Source organism: Hemicordylus capensis, chromosome 1, assembly GCF_027244095.1.
Source record: "Hemicordylus capensis ecotype Gifberg chromosome 1, rHemCap1.1.pri, whole genome shotgun sequence".
In the NCBI taxonomy this organism is placed as follows: domain Eukaryota; kingdom Metazoa; phylum Chordata; class Lepidosauria; order Squamata; family Cordylidae; genus Hemicordylus; species Hemicordylus capensis.
This window is the reverse complement of record NC_069657.1, coordinates 290,284,310-290,309,172: the sequence shown is the minus strand read 5'-3', so window position 1 is coordinate 290,309,172 and position 24,863 is coordinate 290,284,310. Positions and strand designations below refer to the sequence as shown.

The window sequence follows — 24,863 nt, the reverse complement described above, 5'->3', positions numbered from 1 at the left end:
GCGACCATGACGGCTGAGGGCCTATCCCAATTCATCTCTGGTCCGACACATGATGCTGGTCACACACTTGATTTGGTCTTTTGCTCTGATCATGGTGTTGTTCCATGGGTGGGGAATCCTGTTATCTCCCCATTGTCATGGATGGATCACCATCTGGTTCAGGTAGAACTGACAGCCACGACCCACCTCAGCAGGGGTGAAGGACCTATTAGATTGGTCCGCCCAAGGAGGTTATTGGATCCGATTGGATTCCAAGAAGCCTTGGAAGAGTTTAGGGTTGGCTCTGCTAATGACTGTGTTGATGATCTGGTACAAAAATGGAATAATGAACTCACTAGAGCAGTAGACACGATCGCTCCTAAGCATCCTCTCTGACTTGCTTTACAGACAGCCCCGTAGTATTTGGATGAGTTACAAGAGTTAAGTGGTGAGGTAGATTATTAGAGAGCAAGTGGAGGAAGACTCGGTGTGAGTCTGATCGGGCACAATATAGAGCACATTTGAAGACCTATGCTCTGGCAGTGTGGACCAGTGCGGAGCACACAAAGAAGCAGTTATTTTCTGCCCACATTGCTTCCACAAATTTATATCCAACTGAGTTGTCTAGGGTTGTGAGAGGGCTAGTATGTACCCCCTCCACCTTGAATTTAAACTTGGAACCATCAGTCACTCACTGTGACATCATTAATGACTCCTTTCAGATGAAATCTCTAATATTCGGGCCGAGCTGGATTCCACAGATACTGCAAAGTCTATTGTGGTAGTGTCCAGCAACTTCTCTTATGGGATTAGATTGGATCATATTCAGTTTGACTCCTGAGGAAGTGGACAAACTACTTTGGACTGTGCATCCTACAACCTGTTCTCTTGATCTTTGCCCAGCTTGGCTTATCTCATCTGGTAATTATATTATCAGAGAGGGCCTGTTAAATATTATAAATGCTTCTCTGAGGGAGGGCAGGATGCCTCCTTGTCTTAAGCAGGCTATTATTATACCACTTTTGAAGAAAGCTACACTGGATCCCTCAGAGTTAGCTAATTATCAACCTTTTTCTAATCTTCCATGGTTGGGCAAGGTAGTTGAGTGGGTGGTGGCCTCTCAGCTCCAGGCAGTTTTGGTTGATGCAAATTATCTAGACCCATTTCAAACTGGCTTGAGTGTGAGCTATGGTGTTGAGAGTGCCTTGGTTGACCTGATGGATGATCTCCAACTATCTGTTGACAGAGGCAGGGGCGTATCTAGGGTGGGGCAGGCAGGGCACGTGCCCCAGGCGCCACTTAAAGGGGGGTGCCATTTTTTTAAATTAATTTTTTTTAAAAAAGAATGGCCACCAAAAACAAAATGACCACCACACATGCTCAAATGGCCTCTGTGAGGCCATAGGCCATGGCCATTTTGGTTTTGGTGGCCATTTTTTAAAATATATATTTTTAAAAATGGCCACCGCACATGTTCAAATGGTCCCTGTGAGGCCCTAGACCTTGCCAGGCCTCACAGAGGCCATTTGAGCATGCGTGGCAGCCTCCAAAATGGCCAGCACACCGATCTTTTCAGGCCCAAACAGGTCCAAATATCAGCCCTTTTCAGACCCCCCCAATAGCCTTTAGGAAGCCCCCCAAGGGGGCTACAGGTATTTTTTTAAAAATTTAATATAATATGTCACTGTACACATATATAGTTTGGCACTATTTACAGAGAATCAGAGCTTGTGAATACTGAGCTGAAGCTCATGAGCTAGGATTGTATTCATTTGCTCTTTGCTTCTTGTGATAAGTGAGTTAAATGTGATGTCTTAATAATATGGCTATTAATGGTGAGCTTGTCTTTGAATCAGTGTGAAACCCTTAGTATTAAGGCCACTGGGAGTTCCTTGCTCTCTTTCTCTCATTTTAACTGTCTTTCTGAAATACTAGAATATATTCCAAGCAGTGACACAGTTTACTCTGCATATCCTTTAATTATTTTCAGAGTATTTGGGAAAAGCCAAGTTCTCCATTTATTTTTAAAACTGATGTAATAGTGATGCTACAATGTATAGTAGAGAATTAGACAGGCAGTTTTCCAAGTACACCTCCACATAGTATTTGGGTATTTCATGAGCCCCAGCATACTGGCATTTGTAGTTTTCCATCATTTTTTGGTCTGGCTATGTCCACTGCTAAATAGTTTTTGAAATATTAAAAGATTAATGAGCTTGACTTGCATTTTTTCACCTGATATTATGGTAAAATTATCTGAAAGATGGGTGTCGGATGTTTGGACAGGGGGCACAGTTTCAGTGCTTGCCCTAGGTGCTATTTTCCCTAGATACGCCACTGGACAGAGGGAGTGTGACTCTGCTGATCCTTTTGTATCTCTGTGTGGCTCTCAATGCCATTGACCACAGTATCCTTCTGGATTGCCTGAGGGGGGTGGGATTCGGTGGCACTGTTTTACAGTTGTTCCAGTCCTACCTCTCTGGCAGATTCCAGATTGTGTCGCTTGGAGACATTTGTTCTGTGAAGCGAGAACAAAAGTGTGGAGTCCCACAAGGCACCATACTGTCTCAAATGCTTTTTAACATCGAAATGAAACCGCTGGGAGAGATCATCAGGAGGTTTGGTGCTGGGTGTTATCAATATGCTGATGACTTACTTCTCCATGATTTACTTCTCCATGCCAACTTTGTCAGGAAACGGCATATCTCCCTAAATGCCTGCCTGGAGGCAGTAGTAGGCTGGACGAGGGATAACAAACTGAAGTTGAATCCAAATAAGATGGAGGTACTGACTGTGGGGGCCCAGGAGCTGAGAGATGATCTGCTTGTTCTGGATGGGGTTTCACTCCCCCTGAAAGATCAGGGACATAGCTTTGGAGTGCTCCTGGACCCAAAGCTATCCCTGGTTTCTCAGGTTTAGGCGGTGGCCAGGAGTGCTTTTTATCAGCTTCAATATACAGCACTTCTTCTTGCCTAAGTTGCAGCTGAATGTTCTTCTGGGTGCTGGAGTGTTTTTGCAGTCTCATCACTATCATGTGTTCTTCCAAACAATTTGCATTTTGAAAATGACAGTAGTTTCTCTTCCCTTCTGGGTTGCTGAAGTTGCCTCAAACATGAACAAACAATATTTCACTTGAACAAGATTTCTCAGTTCACATGGACTGCCTTAGATTTTTATCTTTACGTTATACACACCAAGTACAATGCTCCCTTACCCATTTCTGTAGCATTGCCAGTTACAAGAAAATGGGAGTATGGAGAATACTGACATGGTGTTTCCTCAGAGGCATGATGAATATAACAAAACAGCATTGTTTTTATAATTTTTCTCTCAGTGACGAGCAATCATTACATTACTAGTAAAGACTTTTTAAAATGTAGTTGAATGGTAATTACATATGGCATTATGAAAAGCATTGCAGATAATGTAAATTACTTTAAATAATTGTTAAATACTATATCGGGCAGCAGCTATATGCTGAAAGGCATAATCTCATACTGCGTACTATTAACTAGTATTTAACCAGGATAGATAACTAGTTCTAGGACCAATTCACATGACCGTTTGGGAGGGCAGGTGGGGAGAAAGGCTGCCTAACCTTACCCTCCCCACAGTTGAGTACCAAGACATTGCTGGGTGCATGGATCACGTGCCCAGAAGGTCTGCTGCTGCCTGAGGCAATGCATGGTGCATTGTGGAGACCCCACCCCCACCCCGGGGGATGGCCGGGAGCCTGCTCCTGAGCCAGCACCGGCTAGGAGCAGCTGGCACTTGCACACAAGAAGTTAGCCCAAGTTAAGGGTGCACTTGCGCCCTTAACCTTGGCTAACCGGCAGGCTCGGTAGGCAGCTTTGCAGCAGCAGCGCTTGGATCTCCATGGATCCCACTGGTTATCATGGGCAGCCATGGGCTTCTTGTGAGAACAGCCTCCTAGTTATCTATCCTAGTTAAACACTCATTAACCAGAGTGGTTTGGCCAGGATTACCCTCATATTCTCCGTTCTCACAATCAGTAATGCAGGTCTCTTTTTAACCCACATCCTTGTGGTTGTGAGAATACAGCCTGTATACAATACACACAAAAATACAGTGAAACTTACCATGAGCAACAGATAAGATGTTAATTTATTTATAATGAAACAACTAATTATACATTATCCTGTGCCAATTTACTTTCAGTAGATTATTTTCCTTTCCTAGGGAAGCACAGTGCTGCAGAGTAGATTTAGTAATATTAATAACATTATATAACATTTGAAAGATGTTGCTTCCATGCTGCCAGGTTCTTTGAAGCGTCCTTCTGCTATGGGGAACAATCTTTCAAATTGAGCAGGTTTCCAGTTTTGATATAGATTGTCCCCTGTCTCTCTGAACCAGTGGTTTGCAGGGTTCCAAAGAGAACATGAAAAGCTGCTGGAAACTGATTGTCAGCCCCCACCCCACCCCCGCCGCAAGAATTAGAGGTGGTTTGAAAACAGGAATTATGGCTCACAGTATGCACATCCATCCGGTTGTCATCTCTGGTTTACAGGATTTGCAGCGTTCAGTTTCAAAAGTGGCGTTGCCTCCCCAGCAAACCTGGGAATTTACCCCAGGTTAATGCAGCCAAAGCATTCAAAGAGTTGGACATCTAGAGTGCCGAACTCCCAGGGGAATTCCTCCAATGCACCATGCTTGTTGCATGGTGCATTGTGGGAAGCTTGGAGGCTGGGAAAATGAGTCCTGGCCTCCTGAGATCTGTGTTTCATGGAGCAGCGAGGATCATGTGGGCATGTGCTGGAGCACCAAAGGGGACATTGCCAATTATCTGGGGGGAAAGGTAGGTCCATCCCTGCCTTCCCTCCACCTTCCCTCCCTGCCCCTATTATGGCCTTGTGCACAGCCTTACAGTCTTTCTCTTTAGACTACAAGGGTTTAGGAGACAGGGAATCAGCATCTTCTTTCTATGTAAACCGCTTTGAGAATGTTTGTGTTGGAAAGTGGCATATACATATGCATAGTAGTAGTAGTGTCTCAAACTGCCTGCTCCCAAGGGTTTCCGCCCATTGGACAAGATTACCAGAGGGGCTCTGCTGTGCATGCTGACGGTGAAAGAGGTTTGGCTGTCAAGCATGCGGGGCAGGGTCTTCTCAGTCATTGCCCCCAGGCTTGGAATGCTTTCCCGGCTGGCATCCGCTCCTCAGCTTCCTCCACAGTTTTTAGGAAAGAAGTAAAGATGTGGCTCTTCAGGCGTTTAGTGTGTATTTTTGAAGCTGGGAACCAGGGATAGATTGTGGATTCTGTTGGTGTACCAACAGAACGCCGCCAAACTGATTCCCTAACTGAGCTGTCCGAGCTGGTCGCGGAGTTGGTGTTGGAGCTTCCCAGGCTTTTGGTGCTGGGAGACTTCAATATCCACTTTGGGGCTGGCTTGTCTGGTGCAGCTCAGGAGTTCACAGCGGCCATGACAACTATGGGCCTATCCCAACTAGTTTCTGAACCAACTCATGTTGCTGGCCACGCGCTCGATTTGGTCTTCTGTTCAGATCAGGGGGATGTTCCATGGATGGGGGATCCGGTGGTTTCCCCATTGTCACGGATGGATAAGGTTGGTATCACGGCCACAATCCACTCTTGCAGGGGTGATGGACCAATTAGGATGGTCCGTCCAAAAAGGCTGCTGCACCCAGTAGTGTTCCAAAAGGCCTTGGAGGGTTTCAATGTTGGTCCTGCCCGTGATTCTGTTGATGCCCTGGTGGAAACCTGGAATAGGGAACTTGCCAGAGCAGCAGACATGATTGCTCCTAAGCATCCCTCCAGACCCGCTTCAAAATCGGTTCCCTGGTATACCAAGGAGGGCTTACACGGAGGTGGTGCGTGTGGCAAAAAAGAAGTTTTGGTCGGCTCGCATCGCTTCAGTGGGTTCACGTTCAGCAGAATTATCCTGGGTAGTGAGGAGTTTAATTTCTACTCCTTCTGTTTCTAATCAGTTCCCAGAGGTGGTCTGCTATGATGCCCTCAGTGGGTTCTTTGCAGATAAAATCCCCTGTATTTGAGCCAACTTGGATTCGACCTTTTCTTCAGGATCTATGGAGGAGGTGTCCAGCAATCCTTCTTGCAGTCTTAGATTGGATCAGTTTCAATCTGTGAGTCCTGAGGATGTGAACAAGCTGCTTGGAGCGGTGCTGCCCACCACTTGTTCTCTGGACTCTTGTCCGACTTGGCTGCTTTGATCTAACAGGGAGATTATTCAAGGTTGTCTGGTGAATATCATAAATGCATCTCTGAGGGAGGGTAAGGTGCCTCCATGCTTGAAGGAGGCAATAATTAGACCTTTTCTTAAGAAGCCTTCTCTGGATCCCTCAGCGATGGATAGTTATAGGCCAATGTCTAATCTCCCCTGGTTGAGCAAGGTGATCGAGAGGGTGTTGGCTGACCAATTCCAGGCAGTCCTGGAGGAAACTGATTATCTAGACCCATTTCAAACTGGCTTTAGAGTAGGCTTTGGGGTTGAGTCAGTCTTGGTCGGCCTGATGGATGACCTATACTGGGGAATCAACAGAGGGAGTATGACTCTGTTGGTTCTTTTGGATCTCTCGGCAGCATTCAATACCATCGACCATGGTATCCTTCTGGGTCGCCTGGGGGAGTTGGAGATAGGAGGAACTGCTTTGCAGTGGTTCCCCTCTTATCTCTCGGGTAGATTCCAGATGGTGGAGCTTGGTGACAGTTGCTCTTCTAAATGAGAGATGTTATATGGAGTCCCTCAGGGCTTCATTCTGTCATCAATGCTTTCCAATATCTACATGAAACCGCTGGGTGAGTTCATCAGGCGATTTGATGCTAGGTGTTATCAGTATGCTGATGACACCCAAATCTACTTCTCTCTTTCATCTGCATTATCAGGAGATGGCGTTCATTCTCTAAATGCCTTCCTACAGGCAGTAATGGGCTGGATGAGGGATAACAAATTGAAGCTGAATCCAAGCAAGACGGAGGTGCTCATTGTAGGGGCTCAGAATCTGAGGGGTGAGTTCTATCTCCCTGTGCTGGATGGGGTTACACTCCCCCAGAAGGAGCAGGTACACAGCTTGGGGGTTCTCCTGGATCCAGACTTCATCCTGGTATCTCAGGTGGAGGCCATGGCCAGGAGTGCTTTTTATTGGCTTCGGCTGATTCAACAGCTGTGTCCATTCCAAGAGGAGGATGACCTCAGAACAGTGGTGCACCAGCTGGTAACCTCTAGGTTTGACTACTGCAATGTGCTATACGTGAGGCTGCCTTTGTAAGTAGTTTGGAATCTTAAGTTAGTTCAAAATGCGGCAGCCAGGCTGGTCTCTGGGACAACTCGGAGAGACCATATTATGCCTGTTTTGAAACAGCTGCACTGGCTACCATATGTTTCTGGGCGAAATACAAAGTTCTGGTTATTACCTTTAAAGCCCTAAATGGCTTAGGTCCAGGTTACCTTAGAGAGCGCCTTCTTCGGTTCAATCCCTACCGCACGCTAAGATCATCTGGGGAGGTCCGGCTCCAGTTTCCACCAGTTCATCTGGTGGCAACTCAGAGGCGGGCCTTCTTCTGTAGCCACTCCTAGACTGTGGAATGCGCTCCCTGTAGAAATCCGTAGTTTGAATTCTTTATTGGCATTTAGAAGAGCCCTAAAGACCTATCTGTTTGGCCTGGCCTTCCAGGGTTTTTTAATTGTTTTAAAGAGTTCTTGATGTATTGGGTTTTTTATAAGGTTTTAAATTGTATTTTATTATTATTATTATTATTATTATTATTATTGTATTTTTAAAAAAGTTTCTGTTTTGGATCGATTGATTTTAACTGTTTTGTGGTATTTGTAAACTGCCCTGAGCTATCCTGTAAGGGCGGTCTAGAAATCGAATTTATTATTATTATTATTATTATTATTATTATTATTATTATAACAGATATAGTTGAGAAGAAAGAAAAACAAGTCAAAATAATCGACATAGCAATACCAGGTGATAGCAGAATAGAAGAAAAAGAAATAGAAAAAATAACAAAATACAAAGATCTACAAATTGAAGTTGAAAGACTGTGGCAGAAGATGACCAAAATAATCCCAGTGGTAATTGGTGCCCTAGGTGCAATTCCAAAACACCTTGAAGAGCACCTCAACACCATAGGGGCCACAGAAATAACCACCAGCCAATTACAAAAAGCAACTTTACTGGGAACAGCCTATATTCTACGACAATATCTATAATAATAACAACAATAGTGATAATAAAATTCAGCCATCCCAGGTCCTAGGGAAGGACTTGATGTCTGGATAAAACAAACCAGTCAATAATACCTGTCTGACTGTGTAAACAAGAAATAACAGTAATAATAAATAAGATTAGTTTTGCTGCTGCTGCTTGTGATCTATCTATCTATCTATCTATCTATCTATCTGATTTGTACACTGACCAAAACTTTTGTCTATGGGCGGTTAATAATAGCATAAAACAAGTTAAAAACATATACAAAAACTTAAAACAATTTAACAATTTAAAAATCAATCACAGATTAAAACCTAAAAAATTTAAAAAGCTGAAAAACTTTGGGTGAAGATGTAGATTTTCAAGAGTTTTTTAAAAAATTGTCAGAGATGGGAAGGAGCGTATCTCAGTAGGGAGCGCATTCCACAGTCTCAGGGCAGCAAACGAGAAGGCCCATCCCTGCGTGGCCACTAGCCGAGCTGGTGGCAACTGGAGACGGACCTCTCCAGACATCCTCAATGGGCGGTGGGGCTCATAATGAAGAAGACATTCTCTTAAATACCCAGGGCCCAAGCCGTTTAGGGCTTTAATACAAAACTAGCACTTTCTATATTGCCCGGAAAGCTACTGGCAGCTAGTGTAGCTCTATCAGCAAAGGAGTGATGTGGTCTCTCCAAGATGATCCAGAGACCCACCTGGTCATCGCATTCTGTACCAACTGAAGTTTCTGGACTATGTACAAAGGCAGCCCCACATTGAGTGCATTGCAGAAGTCAAGTCTGGAAGTTACCAACATATGTACCACTGTTTTGAGGTCGTTCATCTCAAGAAATGAACTCAGCTGGCATATCAGCCAAAGCTGATAGAAAGCCACTCTGGCCACTACCTCAACCTGAGATACCAGGGAGAGGTGTGGATCCAGAAGTACTCCCAGACTGCGAACCTGTTCCTTTTGGGGAAGTGTGACCCCATCCAGAACAGGGAGATTAAAATCATCTCTGGAGTTCTGACCCTGCACAATAAGTACCTCTGTCTTATCTGGATTCAGTCTCAGTTTATTCTCCCTCATCCAGCCCATTACTGCTTCCAGGCAGGCCAGGGAGGTTATGCCATCTCCTGAAGAAGCTGACATGGAGAAGTAGAACTGGGTGTCATCAGCATACTGATAACACCCCGCTCCATATCCCTTGATGATCTCTACCAGCGGTTTCATGTAGATGTTAAAGAGCATTGGAGAGGGTATGGAATGGAGCCTTGAGGGACACCATACTTAAGCTCAGATTTCGAAGAGCAACAGTTTCCAGTTGACACCATCTGGAATCTGTCTGAGAGATAGGAGCAGAACCACTGTAAAACTCCCAGCCCCCTCAGATGCTCCAGAAGGATACGGCTGATAGTATCGAAAGCCGCCAAGAGGTCCAAAAGGACCAACAGAGTCACACTTCCTCACTCAATTCCCAATTGGAGATCATCCATCAGGTCTACCACGGCAGTCTCCACCCCATAGGCTGCCCGGAAACCAGTTTGAAATGGGTCTAGATAATCAATTTCCTCCAAGACCACCTGGAGCTGAGAGGCCACCACCCTCTCAATTGCCTTGCCGAGCCATGGGAGGTTGGAAACAGGCCTATAGTTGCTCAACTCTGAGGGATCTAATGCAGGCTTCTTTAGAAGAGGTCTAATAATTGCCTCCTTAAGACAAGGAGGCATCCTGCCGTCCCTCTGAGAAGCATTTATGATTTCTACCAGGCCTCCTACAACAGCCTCCCTGCTAGATAGAACAAGCCATGTTGGACAAGGGTCAAGAGAACAAGTGGTAGGCCTCACCGCTCCAAGAAGCTTGTCCACATCCTCAGGAGTCACAAACTGAAACCAATCCAGCCGAACCACTTAAGAGGAGTTGCTGGACACCTCCAATTCAGACATCGAATTAATTGTGGAGTCTCCATCTAAGTTGGCCCGAATCTAAGTTGGCCTGCAAAAAATTATTTAAACACATAACAGCGGGTAACTGATGGCTCCACATTCTGATTCAAGGAAGGGGGGTGCATACTAGCCCCCTCACAACCGTGAACAACTGTGCCAGACGTGAACTCGCAGATGCAATATGGGCAGAAAAGAATTGCTTCTTTGCCACATGTATTGCCTGACCATAGATCTTTAAATGTGCTCTATGTCGTATTCTGTCGGATTCAAGTCGAGTCCGTCTCCACTTGCACTCCAGTCGCCTACCTTGCCGCTTCTGCCCCCATAGATCTTCCGTATACCAAGGGGCCAGTTTTGAAGTGGGTTGGAAGGAATGCTTAGGTGCAATCATGTCTACTGTCCTGGTGAACATGTTGTTCCAGTTCTCCACCAGGGTATCAACAGGTTCACTGGCAAAGCCAACATTAAATCCCTCCAAGGCTTCTTGGAATCCTATTGGGTCCAATAGCCTCTTTGGGCAGACCATTCTAATAGGCCCCTTGCCCTGTGGAGGTGGAAAGTGGTTGTAAGCTTAATCTTAACCAGTTGATGGTCCGTCCATGACATTGGGGAAGGTTTAAATTTTTTTAATTTTATAATCTAGAGGTTTAAAAATTTTAAAATAGGGGTTATTTTTAATATTCATATTAATAGCGCTACTTCTTGTATTTTAATTATTATTTTAACCATATGTATTAAACTGCTTTGAGATGATTTTTAATGAAAAGCTGTATATCAATCAATCAATGAAATAAACCAGGGCCTCCAGCAGCCAAGACCAGATGCCTTGCTCCCTGCGCCATTGGAACAAGTCTTGGTTCTTATCCTTCTTGTGCTGCAGCACCACCCATTTGGTGGCTGGAGAAGGTGCTGATGCTCATCAACTGAGCCAGGCCAGGAGAACTGGGGAACCAATGAGGGGGGCTGACTGACCCAATGAATTGCTTCAGGCTTGGTCCTTCAGCCTGGCAACTCTACAAGTAGCTGCATAGACTCTCTCATCTCCCCTCCTTTCCTGCCATCTTTAAGAACCCAACTGACTGCCTGAGCTTACTACATATCTAACTGTGTGTGTGTGTGTGTGTGTGTGCGCACACACACACACGTACGTGTCCTGGACCTTGACTTCTGCTTGACCTGATAACATAGCTGCATCTGCTCCTCCATTTGGATGAGCTCTGTACACTGCTGCTAATCCCTGGACCCCGTTGAGGCCTGACACCCTTTTCCTTGTGAAGAAATAAGGAAGAGCATGCAGGCTGTATTCTACTCCTTGCTAACTAAGAAGTAAACTTGCTCCCCAGCTTCCAATGTGCAGGGCTCTGGGGAAATTGACATGCACCAGGCCATACTTGTAAATATTATAAAATTAAATTGCACTTGATTAGTTATGTATATGAAATATTAAACATATTAGCTGTTCTGCAATGATCTCAAATCTGTTAGATTCCCATTTTACATAATCTGTACAGAAGCCTCAAGTTCTTGCCTACCCTATTGCACTAGGGGTGTCAATTTGACAAAAATAGCCTTGTTACGGATTCCAATACATGTTTTTCAAAGGTTGGCAATCCTGTGACATCACTAGGCCCTATGGTTACCACACTTCCTTGAACCAAATGTCTTTATGGATGAGTGCTCTTTAGCAATAGCAATAGCAATAGCACTTACATTTATATACCGCTCTATAGCTGGAGCTCTCTAAGCGGTTTACAATGATTTTAGCATATTGCCCCCAACATTCTGGGTACTCATTTTACCGAACTCGGAAGGATGGAAGGCTGAGTCAACCTTGAGCCCCTGGTCAGGATCGAACTTGTAACCTTCTGGTTACAGGGCGGCAGTTTTTACCACTGCGCCACCAGGGGCTCTTTAGTCACGTCTGTGTCTAGAACAGCTCGATTTCAGGATGAATATACTTTGCAGCAAGGTGAATTGGTTGAGTGATAGGGGAACCTTCCTGTAGCCAACTCTGCTTCCCTGGAATGAAGCAACTATCTGTCTGGTAGAATGGGCCCATATTTCCTAACCCCAAGCCAGTAACCATGGATACCTACAGATCAGGTCCAGACAATGAAGCATCACCACAGAGCACTCTAGAGGGGCAAACTGAATCAAGAGGCCAGGGCTTTTCAAAAGAAGGAAATGCATTTTATTGAAACAATTCAACACAGTAATCAACTATTGAGGGTGGGCTGTAAGAGCAGGTTTGAAGAGTGTTGAGAGGGGGGGTGGAGAGAAAGTGGGAAGTACCAGAGATAAAAATGGAACCACCTATGAAGAAAGTGAAAGTGGGGGGAGAAGGAAGGAAGAGGGAGAAGAGAGATAAAGAGCAGTTTACATGTCTGTTGGCTGAGACTGATAAAAAGGAGGACTGATCTCAGGCAGGCGATCCTCTGCCCAGCCACCCTAAGGCTTTGACCACAACTGGATGGCAGCACCCAAGCCTGTCAGACTAATCCAAACATTAGTTTCCAACATCTGGGTACCTATCAGACTTTGGGTTCCCAGCTGGGTTTGTGCACAGTATATACCACAATCTGGTTTGGGAGGCAAAAAGGCAGGTACCTGGCTGGGATTCTCAGAGCAGTCTAGGGCAGAGCATTTGCCACTAAGCACATGGGGCCTTTCACATGATTGTGCAGTTGGGCAGGGGGAAGGCAGGGATAAGCCTACCTTCCCACAGACGATCTAGACTGGCCCCAGCCGTGCCACTGCGCACACTATCACCACGGCAGTAGACGGTGCAGCGTTCTGGAGGCTGTGTGAATCCCACAATGCACCGTGCGATGAGTGTGGTGCATCGGGGAGTTCCCCTGGGAGACCGGTGCTCTAGGCGCTTGTCTCTGTCTCAGGGTGGGTTGCAAGCAGTCCACGCTGACACACGATCCCGGAGCCTGCGTTAACGGTGTGCTCCATTAACCCAGGCTGATAGCTGGGCTTCGGTGCTGCGGCACCACCGGGATCCTAAGCCTGGGCTTGGCTGCTTATGAGAACAGCCTCCATGACTAGGACCTCCAGGTGATAAGCTGGGTCTCTGCATGGCATGTGCCACAAACCAGTTCCAACAGGCAGGAAGAAAGCACAGAAGTTGGCACGCAACTCCAGCACCGTACTGGAAAGAATCTGCCAGCAGCCTTACTTCCAGAAGCACATTGGGTCAGTTATAGGAATTCGGACAAAAGAAAACGAAGGCAAGGGGTTATCCTGAGTAGACTCAGGAGAGTGGGTATGCTAGTATTTTTATTGGGGCTCACGGGAACTGAATGGATAGGAGGAGTCCATTCCCATGACCCCAAATAAAATCAGCTCAAATCAGCACAATCTGGTAGAAGCACAAGATGGCAAGGCTCTGCATATGCAAGTTCAGTCAGTGGCTAGGAATTGCTCTGAGGGTGGGCTCTGGTTGTCTGTTGGGACTCTCTGTTGTCCCAGGACTCCTACTTGCTGGGACAGCAATTTAACTTAAATTTAAATTTTTTAAAAAAATATGACTTGATTGTACTGATTTTTTTTAAAAAAAAAAGTTTTAAAATTTGTTAAATTGGTTTTAAAACCAATTTTGAATTGTATTTTGTACCCACCCCCTTTTATTGGTTTGTTATGATTTAATGTCTGTTTTTATCTCATGTTTTAATGTTGTGTTGTAAGCTGCCCAGAGAACAATTTGTTATGGGGTGGCTAACAAAGTTAATTAAATTAGTTAATTAATTATTAGTTTCATCAAGGATGGAAGGGCACTGGGTGTAGTTCTTCCCCTTCCCAGGTTCAAAGCACAATATGTGACCATCTCACTTGACTGAAATGGTGGCTGACCCTCAAAGCACAGGTGGACCTAATTTCAAAGTGGAGAGGCTACACTGGCCAAACTGCTTTATGATCTCATCAGGCCACACATGAAAAATCTCTGGGTTTTGGATGGATCTGACCTGAAACCTTAGTTTGCATATACAATCTGGAGCTACTGGAACAAAAGTTATATGTCTCAAGCTTTCACTACTAATTTCTGTGATTTTTTTTTAATAAATCAAGCTGGTGTTAATAAAGAGTAAAGCCACTTTTCTCAAAAAATTTAATTGCAGAATTATTTACAGAAGATGATAATAAACCATACAGGAACCAATTGAAAGAGGCAGCTTCATAAAAGAGCCATGGGAGGGACAGGAAATAGTGAAGCACAATTTTTTTTCCTTACAATTAGCTGAAGGCAAATAGAGGATAATGAAAAAGAGTAACTCAAGAATAAAACAATCAGCAACGATGTTTCAAACAAATGACCTTTTTTTGTAAATTAGATATTACTGAGAAGCAAGAAAATATTGTAGCAATGGAACAGTATACTGTACATTCAATTTAGGTATCCTGCATGCTACCAAACAGAACGTATCAAAAGAACCATAAAAGCATGAGAAAGAGAATTACATAAAATAGTTTGAACTCTAGTGAAGTGTAGATTTATACAGATGGCAAATATTTGGCACTCAGTTCGTCCTCATTGTTGATATGATTTTTAATGTCTATATATACTTTATATATATTTATATATATAATTCTTTAACAATAAACTAAAGAGCTAGTTTCCTGTTTCTAACATTCCTTGAAATTCTATAGGAGGCATTTAATTTAGTCCTTAGGCCACACTTTGAATATTTTGGCACATAATGTACTAAGTGAACCTATGAGTTTATTTCTGTACAGAAGAAGCTGTACAGTCATAGTGGCATTTTGTTTTTACAGGAAAGAACATTTCTAGAGCAGTATTATTTGCACTATTTTAAAGGGATTTTTGAAAAAATCCAAACAAACAAAAATCGATGTATGAAATGAGGGGAATAATGCACACATGCCGAGCCCTTTATAGAAGTGAAATGGAGACAAATATCAAACCTCAGAGGTAAATCAATGCACAGATATGAATGCAGATTCCACAGGCAATTATGAACTAAGCAGAGATTAAAGGAGACAGGAATATACAAGTAGAAAGTACTAGCAGACCATTATGAAGTATTGGCAAAACATTTCACCCACATAAATGTAGAATACTTTATGGAAGTTTGGCAGAATGTATTATTCAGTCACATCGTTGGTAGTACAAAGAGCATGCATTTTTACTGATCTTAAACTACTTTAATGCAAACTCACTGGTTACATTCAGACAATCAGAAATGAGAAATGGCAAGCTTTGGGTTCATGCTCAGTTTCCTTTGCCTCCCCAATCATGTGTGTGAGCATGGGGAGGAGAGCAGGGCCCGTGAGAGCTTGCCATTGCTCATGACAAACCAGGGCTTTGGCCCTCCAGCTGTTGTCAGCCTACAACTCCCATCAGCCTTGATTCTTGGTCACTCTTACTGGGGAAGCTGGAAGTCTTACTGGGGAGCTGAAGGTTTGCAGCACTGCTCCAAACCATGGTTTGGAGAATTGTCTGAATGAAGTCACTCTGTACTGTCAATTGCCAATTTGGAAGAATGTGTACTACAGTTGTTGTGCACTTGTGTCCAAACCAATAAGACTTGGCTGGCATTCTTTATCTTGTGTCCAGTGTGATACCGCCCCCCCCTTCTTTCTTTCTTTCTTTCTTTGGTAACTGAGATTAGAATTAAGGCTGTACACTTGCTGATGCCAATAGCAGAAGTGGCAAGCAGTAATCTAGTATAGCTGCCATTTACAGGGGAAATGCTTACTTAAGAATGTGTCTCATACAAAATTATTCACTAGTCGGAACAGGAACAGAAATAAACCATAGGGATATACACTGATCTTTGCAGCTTTTGTTAATAGAACACTTGTCCCGATTTCATCAATCAGTTCTCAGTGGGCAAACTCCCCCTGGCAAGGCGTATGAGTTGTTATATAATGTGACATTTTCTATAAAACAGTTTCTCACCTTCACCTCAGAGGCAGCAACTTGATAAACTTTCAAGTGATTTTGTACTATAGGCCTTTGCCTTGCTGAGCATCTGCTGCCCTAATCCCAAAAGGTGGAACTCTGTGTATGAACAGGCTTCCGTCCCATGATTCTTTCTTTAGAATCTGTCTCATGTGCTGGTGGAGAATCCCCTTATCATTTAGGTTTTTCTGACCAGAGCAGCAGATTCCTAATGAATAGCCACAGAGGAATGGGGATTATAAAGAAATAGGTGTGAGAAATAAAAAGGTATAAACACTTATACAAAAGCAGCAAAAGTAGGAAAAGGCCTAGAAAGAAAACACAGTGGCTATGTTCAGGCATCATGCTTACCATCACAAGGTTTGGGCTCTGGCATTCCCCCTTGGGCATAGCTCTAGTCATACGTTATGTTGAACATTTGCACAATCTAGCCATATTCAGACATTCACATTGCATGTGTGTTCAGGCCTTTATACCCAGATATGTTTTTGCATGAATGACTGTATGTGCATTCATTTTTAAAAGTGAGCCTGAGCAACCCACAAATGCATGATACAGATAGGAAGTGAACTGCTTTACATGAGTTCAACATAATGCATGAATAACTGTATGTGCATAATTGAACATAACATGTGGATACAGTCTCTGTGTAGTGTACATATTATTATTATTATTATGGCTCCCTGTCCCCAAAGGGCTCACATTCTAAAAAGAAACACAAGATAGACACCAGCAACAGTCACTGGAAGTACTGTGCTGGGGGTGGATAGGGCCAGTTACTCTCCCCCTGCTAAATAAAGAGAATCACCACAGTAAAAGGTGCCTCTTTGCCCAGTTAGCAGGGGATATACACATTTATGCACATGTCACACATTCAAATGCATGTACAGTAGTGCAGTGCCTATCTGTAGCCTACATTTGAAGGGGGCTTTCAAATCCTTTCCCACAAAAACACGTGCATATGTACAGACTCCTGTACACATGTGCAAGATAATGTCTGAATAAGGCTCAAGATGAGAGGAATTTTGCAGCTTCTATTCTTGGTTTATAACTGTGCTCAAACCAAATCCCATCTTGTTCTAACCACAGTTTGTGAACAATTCAGGATATCATACTGGATAGAACAAACCAGGATAACCCCTGAGCGATCAGCCTGAGAACAATTTGGACTTAGTGTTTTCAGACACAATAAAACATCCCTGTTTGTTTTAAACCAGGAATAGAAGCTGTAAATTTCTTCCCCACATATATGGGGAGTGGGGAACATGCAAATCTTAGGCCTATCATCATAACACTAAACCATGGTTTAGCATGATGTCTGCATACCGTAAGCTGCATGAGACACCACATGCACACATGAGTGCTACATGCAACATTTTTGTCACTAGAAAGACTCATCCAGCAGCTATTGACAACAATACTGCCAATTGTATGTTTAGAGGGAGAAGGCATAAGCATGGGCAATGAATCCAGCCCTTTATTTTCCTCCTACCACTCAAACTAGTGATCAGCACCATAGCCAATATGACAGACTGCTGGAGGAGGATTTGTGGCCTTTGGGACTGCATGCACAGTGTGTGTGTGTGTGTGTGTGTTGTGTTTTGTAGCTGGCATACATGTGCAGAAGCCTGCTTCCATACATAAACATCCTTAGATGGATCAGGCTGAATAAGAAAAAAAGGAAGAAATCTAAGAGCCTTTCTGAAAGGCACAGACACATTGAACTCCCTCCAGAGAAATACAACCATGCCTAAATCCTGGTGAAAGCAATGGAATTAAGGTGCACATGAAATTGCGTTCAATAAAATTTAGGGGAACTAATGTTCACAGTGCAATGGATCAGGCCTGTTCACATGATCTATTGAACACTTGCAGTCTGTACAGTGTAAACATGTACAGATATGAATCAAAGTGATTCGCATGTTATGCTGAATGCAAGTACCTCTGAGGGACTTGTACCCAGGCTCACTTTTTAAATGAATGCAGGTGTAGTCAGTCACACGACAACCTGTATGCGTGTACAGGCATCTGTATACATACAACATTATGTCTGATATTAGAGCGATCATGTCGCCTTCTATTGGGTCAGGCCACTAGTCTACCTAGCCCAGTACTAGCTGCTCTGAGTGCTGGGAACCTTCTAGGACTTAGGCAGAGGTCTTGCTTAGCCCTGCTACCCGAGACCCTTTGAAATGGAGATGCCAGGGATTGAAAGGGTCATGTTTGTGTGTGTGTTTCTACATATAAAGCATGTGCTCTACTACTTCGGTAGGGACTTTCTGGATTATGTGCATGTTGTAAATATATTATCTAATTTCCCCATGACTACTAATTATGTTAGCTCACATAGTGCACAGATTTCTATGCATTTTGTAATGCCACAGACACGCAGTTGCGCTGGTGTGCAGATGGAGTTGCACGAGGGTGAGGCCATTAGATATACCTATACAGGCCTCATCATCATGCAACTCCCATTTGTGCACTTTTGATGCTTGCCACAGTGTGCAACGTGTAGGGAACTTTGTGTAGTATGTCAGCTCCTCTGGACTGCTTATCAAACCACACATGCAGAGAACTGAAGGCTGAACAAGAAATAAAAATCGAAGCTCATCTTTCTCTTGTTATGTTTAATGTAGTAGATTGTACTGAATTTTGTACAATGCAGTAAAGATTAACAATGTAATCAACTTGTTTTCTGTTTGTTGTACTTCAGAGGTTTGAAATACCCTTTTTCTAGGAATCATGGGAGAAAGAATCCTCTGGAACTTCAGCATAAAGCCTAGTATGGTGTATTCCTTTCCCATCAGTAATTAAATAACAGTGCACAGCCTTGGAGAAATGCAATCTCCCTCTTCCAGTGTTGCCAACTGAGAGTATCTTCACAAGGCCTCAGGCTGTAGTGTCCAAAGGCCTTTTAGCATTGGTCATTCCTGTTGTTTTAAATCAGGGGTGGGGAACCTTGGCCCTCCAGCTGTTTTTGGACTACAACTCCCACAATCCCCAGCCACAGAGGCCAATAGCTAGAGATTATGGGAATTGTAGGCCAACATCTGCAGGAGGGCCAAGGTTCCCCACCCCTGTTTTAAATGAAGGGAAGACTCTGCTTGACCACAGGTGCCTGGATCAGGCAGTACTGCCTCCCTGATCCAGCACATCTCACAAAGGAGAGCACATTTGCCCACCATGGCCACCCATTCCCATCTCCACTGTTCCCTCATAAACACAGAAATGGAGTATTTAAATGTCGCCTGCAGGCATAGGTTAAACTCATGTGACTATGCACATGGGTGCTATTGAACCACTCTATTGCCACACACATGAGCAGCTAACTGCAGCAAGGGAAAGGAAATACATTCCCACTCTTCTTCATGTATTCACCAGATCGTACTGGGAGGATTGTACTGGCCTTTTCCCTCTTGATAATAGAAAATCATTTTCTTGCTTCTAGAACAGAGCAGTTGTGAGTTAAGAGCCCAGTGTGGTGGAGTGGTTAGACTAGGAGAAAGGAGACCTGGATTCAAATGCTGACTCAGTCATGAAGCTTGGGTCACTCACTCTCTCCTTCATCTTGACCTACCTCACCGTATTGTGAGATAAAAGCAGGCAAGAGCACTGTGTACACCACCCTGGGATCTCTGGAGGAAGGGTGTGAGCGAAATGTATTAATAATTAAATCTCTGAATGCACACCCAGGCCTCTGGATTACAGTCCATATAAGGCATCATCAGGACAAAATCTCCCAGTGCAGCACTATGAATGATAACAAAACAGCAATGCTCATTATTCAGAATGCTTAATGAATCTTCCATATGAAAACTCACAACTTCTTTCTGTACTGCTTAGTTGATTCTTGCTTTGAATTCAACAAATGATAATTATACATTTTTGATGAACTAGAATGCTGGGTTTTTTGGTTTTGCAGTCAATGACATTTTTCATCGTTAAACATTTACACAAGAAAGGCCATCCTGATCAATCAGGGAGCAAACCACAAAGCATGATCATGGGGGACTGACATACAATGGGATGAAATGATACCAAAGTGATACCCAGAATGCTGGAAAGCAATTTAGAATTTTTTCACCTTTATCCAGAGAGGTTTTCTTCCACGCAGCCCAATCCCATGCATGTTTACTGAGAAGTAAGTTCACAATGGACTTTCTTCACAGATATGTGCACACAGAACTACTACTTTGCAGTGTGATTCTAAGCCTGCTTACTCAAAAGTAAGTGTCACTGAGTTAAATAGCACTTACTCCCTGGTAAGTGTGCTTAGGATTGCAGCCTTAGTCAAATGTAATATAGTCTTGAGAATTCTCAAGAATGAAAAAACAATTAGCCTGTCTAATATAGTTTGTCATTTTGCTGATTCTAATTTTCATAGTGGTAACTGCTTATGTCTTTCAATTCAAGTTTAATTTTAAGAGGTGGAGTTTTAGTACTATAGCAGGATACAACTGTATCTTATATATTTCATCATATGTGACTTTGAATGACCTTTTTTGTCATCATCTCTATATAATCTTTAGCATTTTATTCTAGATGGGCTGGCTGACTTGCAACATGAGGGTTAGCACATTAATTTTATTTCCCCCCAACAAATTAAATGTACAATGCATGAGAAGCATGGCTTATTATCTGCCATTATTGTTCTATTCTTTCCTGTACAAAAGAAATGGAATATATTGCACTTAAAAACTTAACTTGTGAACATGTAACATTTTATCAGAATTCGCAGAAGGCATCTGGTTCATATTTTAAATATTTTTCTTTGGAACAGAAGTGGAACAAACAGGGGGACTTACAGAGGCAAAGGCTCATATTTCAACATAATACTGTCAGTGCATGAACAACATGCAATTTAGTGTTCAGCTTGCTCCCATTGGCCTATTTTACCCTCCATGCTTCATGCCTTCCTTATTAATAAGAGTATAATAGTTTCCAAAAAAAAAACCCCAAACACCTTTGAATAAAATAAAAGCCATTGTGGACTGTTTCAAAGCAAAGGTTGTGTGTGTGTGTGTGTGTGTGTGTGCGCGCTGCAAGTTCACTTTTCTTTAAGGAAGTTCCCTTAAATACTAGGGATAGCATTGCACAGAAAAATGCATAGCTGACAGGTCAGCTTGCAATGGAACAGAAATTGTAGTCTTCTGTCTTGCACAGACTGCTAATTTTGGCTTGTAGTACTGAAAGACCACAAAGGATTTAACAAAGGATACCCTGTGCAGAAGCATAATTATGGTGCAGTCCACACAACGCTGCTTCAGCAACAACAGAACGGTCAAATAATGTCTGATGCACTGAACTTTACATTTCACAGAAGTGGACTCTTTAAAACTCTTTGCCTTTGTGTGTAGTTGATGGTGAAGGGGACAAATACGGATTACCTTATTACTGTCAAACCCTGATCTACACAGGATCACAAAATGAAGAAAGCACATGTGATTTGGCCTTATCTATTGAACAAAATGATATATATATATATTTAAAATCAGCTGCCACAAGAAGGGTGAGGGGGGAAGGAGGAGGAGGAAAGGAAGATCTCTTTCAAATCTGACATTTCCAAGAAATGCACACTCTATTTCTTTACTTTCATGTGGTTCCTTCTAATTAGCAGCTCCACTTGAAATAAGATCTGATCTTTTAGTCACCTATACCTGTAAATATGCTTGCATTTGAAACAGAACAATAAGCAGCATTAATATTGTACACTACCCAGGAACAGACTCTTTCCATGTACAGAAATTATTTGAACATTCTGGGGAAGGAAACATCCTAATTGTTACAGAAGAATAGTGTAGGATTATTGTCTTTTTTTTTTTTTTTTGCATTTTTAATAATATACATTCCTCTTGGGTTGGGTTTTTCTTTTGTTTTTTTGCTTCCAAATGCAGTTTAAGGCTATTTGGTAAAATCTACATAAGATACCAGGCTCAATTTACAGGGTTCCCTCCTTTCTCAAACATTCAACTGTAAAGATTCATATCTTGAAGCTAAACATGCTTATATCAGCTTTGCCCTAAAACAGAACGCATGCTTAACAAAATACATTGGAGGAAAGGGGGGGGGGATGAGAAAAACCCAAGGTCAGATCTGCGTCACCTCCTAGAACTTCTAGCATTTTCAGTCATGTGACAGGCTGAAGGGCTTGCAAAGTACATCTTTAAAGTGCTCATCAAGGTGAGGAACCAAAAGTGCTGTAGTATAATTTAAGTAGCTGTTCTCTGCCTATGGCTAAATATATACCGTTCAAATGAAACTGGAAACAGAAATTTGTCTCATGGATATCACTCCATTTTGATATTTTGCATCATTCAGAACCCTAATTTCAGTCTCTGCGGCATATGCTTTCAGCAGGGCCGGCCAATGATATCTTGCTGCCTGAAGCAGAGCACCTAAATGGTGCATTAAAATCGCACCCCGCCAGTTCCTTTCTTCTTTCATATCTCTCCCCGTTCCTAATGAAAGGGGATGAGGGAGGCAGGAGATAAGGAAAAACACTGTGGTGCCATTTTGCCTTCCCTCCTCTACAGTGAATCCATGGGGAGGGATGCTGAGTGGGCTGTCATTCTGCCTCCAAGAACTGGCCCACATTTTGCCACCCAAAGTGGCTTCATGACAGAGCTGGCCCAGCTTTCTCGTGTCTTTGTTTGAAGACCTTTAAGATCTCAGATCATAATCTTTGGGAGGGGTCAATACAGCAGAGTAATGCCATCAGAGCTCAATTCATTTCCCAAAGTACTATTTTCTCTGGCTTTTCCCTTGGTGTTAATCTAAGGCTTAGAACATACTACTTTCATTACATTCCATAGCTGGAAGTTACATACGTCTTGAAATTTCTTTGAATTTGAAACCATCAAGAGACTTTTTCTTATCTTTAGCTAATACTGCATAGGAAAAAAATTCTAAAAAGAAAATTACAAATGTAAACCACATGTCACCTTTTTACCTTAAGATTACCATTTAAACTGAGATATACTTACCACTCACATTCATATTTCTTAAACTGGTTACAACATCACAACTGGTATTTTAAACAAGCAAAGGTTTTTTGTTTTGTTTTAAAGGATACTCTGGAAATTCAATTGATATAGCATTTTGAGACTTTCAAATATTACATGTAGCATAGCTTTTGAAATAAAATTTTAAAAATCATGTTTGTAAATGAAATAACTACAACAGAAAAAAGAACAATATAAAATGTATGAATGTTCCCAAGGAGTAAATAGAACTTTTTCACATCTTGCTACAGAAGATCTAAATTCTTAAGGCTTCCTGTTTCCTTTTTTACTCCTTTTGCATTTTTCCTTCGGATTTTCGGACGCTTGTAATAGCAGGCATTTCTCTCTGGGCTTGACTTTTCCATATTATCAGGGTTCTACACTTCTTTGTTCCTGATGAACTTTGGAGTTTAATGGCTGGATATCCCTGTTCATCTCCAAAAACTCAACTCAACATGAGATGATAGGCCTCGTGTTATTTTGCAGTAACAAAGATGAGCAGAATGGCAGAGCACATGGGCAGAAAACTTTAGCCAGGTACAAGGTAAGGGGACTGGAGGTCAAGGGGAAAGAGAGGGAGGGGGAGGGAGGGAGATGGGTTCTTTCTTTCTTGCACTTTACATTTGTAGCACCTTCTACTTGGATAACTAATGCCTCTGGTGAATGGTGAGATGCACCCATTTGAAAGTTTGTTATTCGTATCCCTAGTTATCACATCATTTATAAAAATATAAATAACAAAAAAGTAAGTTGGGTTTCATCTCAAGAGGTGTTTCTCGTCATCCTCTGAGAACATATTGGATAAGTAAGGTCTCAACAAGCCCTATCCATTGGAGCTGATTGTTTAGTCTGGTCATAAATAGAAAAAGAAAAGAAGAGTCGTTCTTGCAATGGGCTCAGCCAATTCTGAGGAAATCAAAAGCATTCCACTGTGCATATGGCACAAAGGACACAACATCAAGGACCATTTGGTGGGGGAAGTGTGACAAAAATGATCAGGGAAGAGACAAACTGTACAAGCCTTTTGCTTTTATCCTGTCTGGTGGTTTTAAAAAAGAAAGAAGAAGAAACTATGCAGCATTCTGGTCTTTAAAGCCTTGTTTGGGCCTCTGGGATATAGATCTCAATGCTGTCTGCACGTTCTGTGGCCGAATTCTGCCGAAAAGAGGCTGCTCTCTTAGCAGCCATTAGCCGCCTTCGGGCTTCTTGTCGCTGACGGTCAGGCAGGTCTAGTGACTTCTCTCGTGTGATAGGGAATTTTCCTTTTGGGGGCTTCTTTGGTACAGGAGGAGGAACCTTTCTTTCTTCCTAGAATTAGTGTTTTTAAAAAGAGGAAAAAATTAAAGAGACATAAGAACATAACATGCTATCTCTTCTAGTCAGTTCAGACATTTGACAACTGCTCTGTGCCACATGTCAGAAGAGAGAGCTTCCAAGATTCCTTCCCTTTCTCAGGGGACATCTGTATGCCTGCGATGGTTGCAAAATGTACGTTTATACTTAACACAAATGTCTAATTTGTCCCGGAATCAAAAGCCCCAAACTGTAACCATAATTAATTATTAAAGGCCTCTCTTCTTCCCAGATGTTTACTACTCAAAGGGACAATGGCTGACATCTGGACTAACATTGCACAGGGTGCAGCAGTGCTGACCTCTACACTAACAGGGAGCTGTCACATGAGGGGGCAGCAGCAACATTCACCAGTCTCCTTTTCCTTCTGAAGCCCACTGTGCTTCCCAAAAATATATCCCTGAGGGTCATGCAGCTCTCAGGGACATATTATCAGGTGGCACAGTAGGCTTCAACAGGGAA

At 42.9% G+C, this 24,863-nt stretch overlaps 1 protein-coding gene across 15 annotated transcripts in view; it reads right to left on the bottom strand.

Annotated features, from left to right (window-relative positions):
* Nucleotides 1-14,218: 14,218 nt before the first annotated feature.
* DLGAP2 (DLG associated protein 2) overlaps nucleotides 14,219-24,863 on the bottom strand; it is a 691,732-nt gene continuing 681,087 nt past the window's right edge. For all 15 annotated transcript variants that reach the window (XM_053286136.1, XM_053286148.1, XM_053286135.1 and 12 more), the window contains one exon: nucleotides 14,219-24,356. In XM_053286136.1, coding sequence (XP_053142111.1) covers nucleotides 24,138-24,356 — 219 coding nt within the window. In that variant the 3' untranslated portion in view covers nucleotides 14,219-24,137. The remainder of the gene's footprint in view (nucleotides 24,357-24,863) is intronic.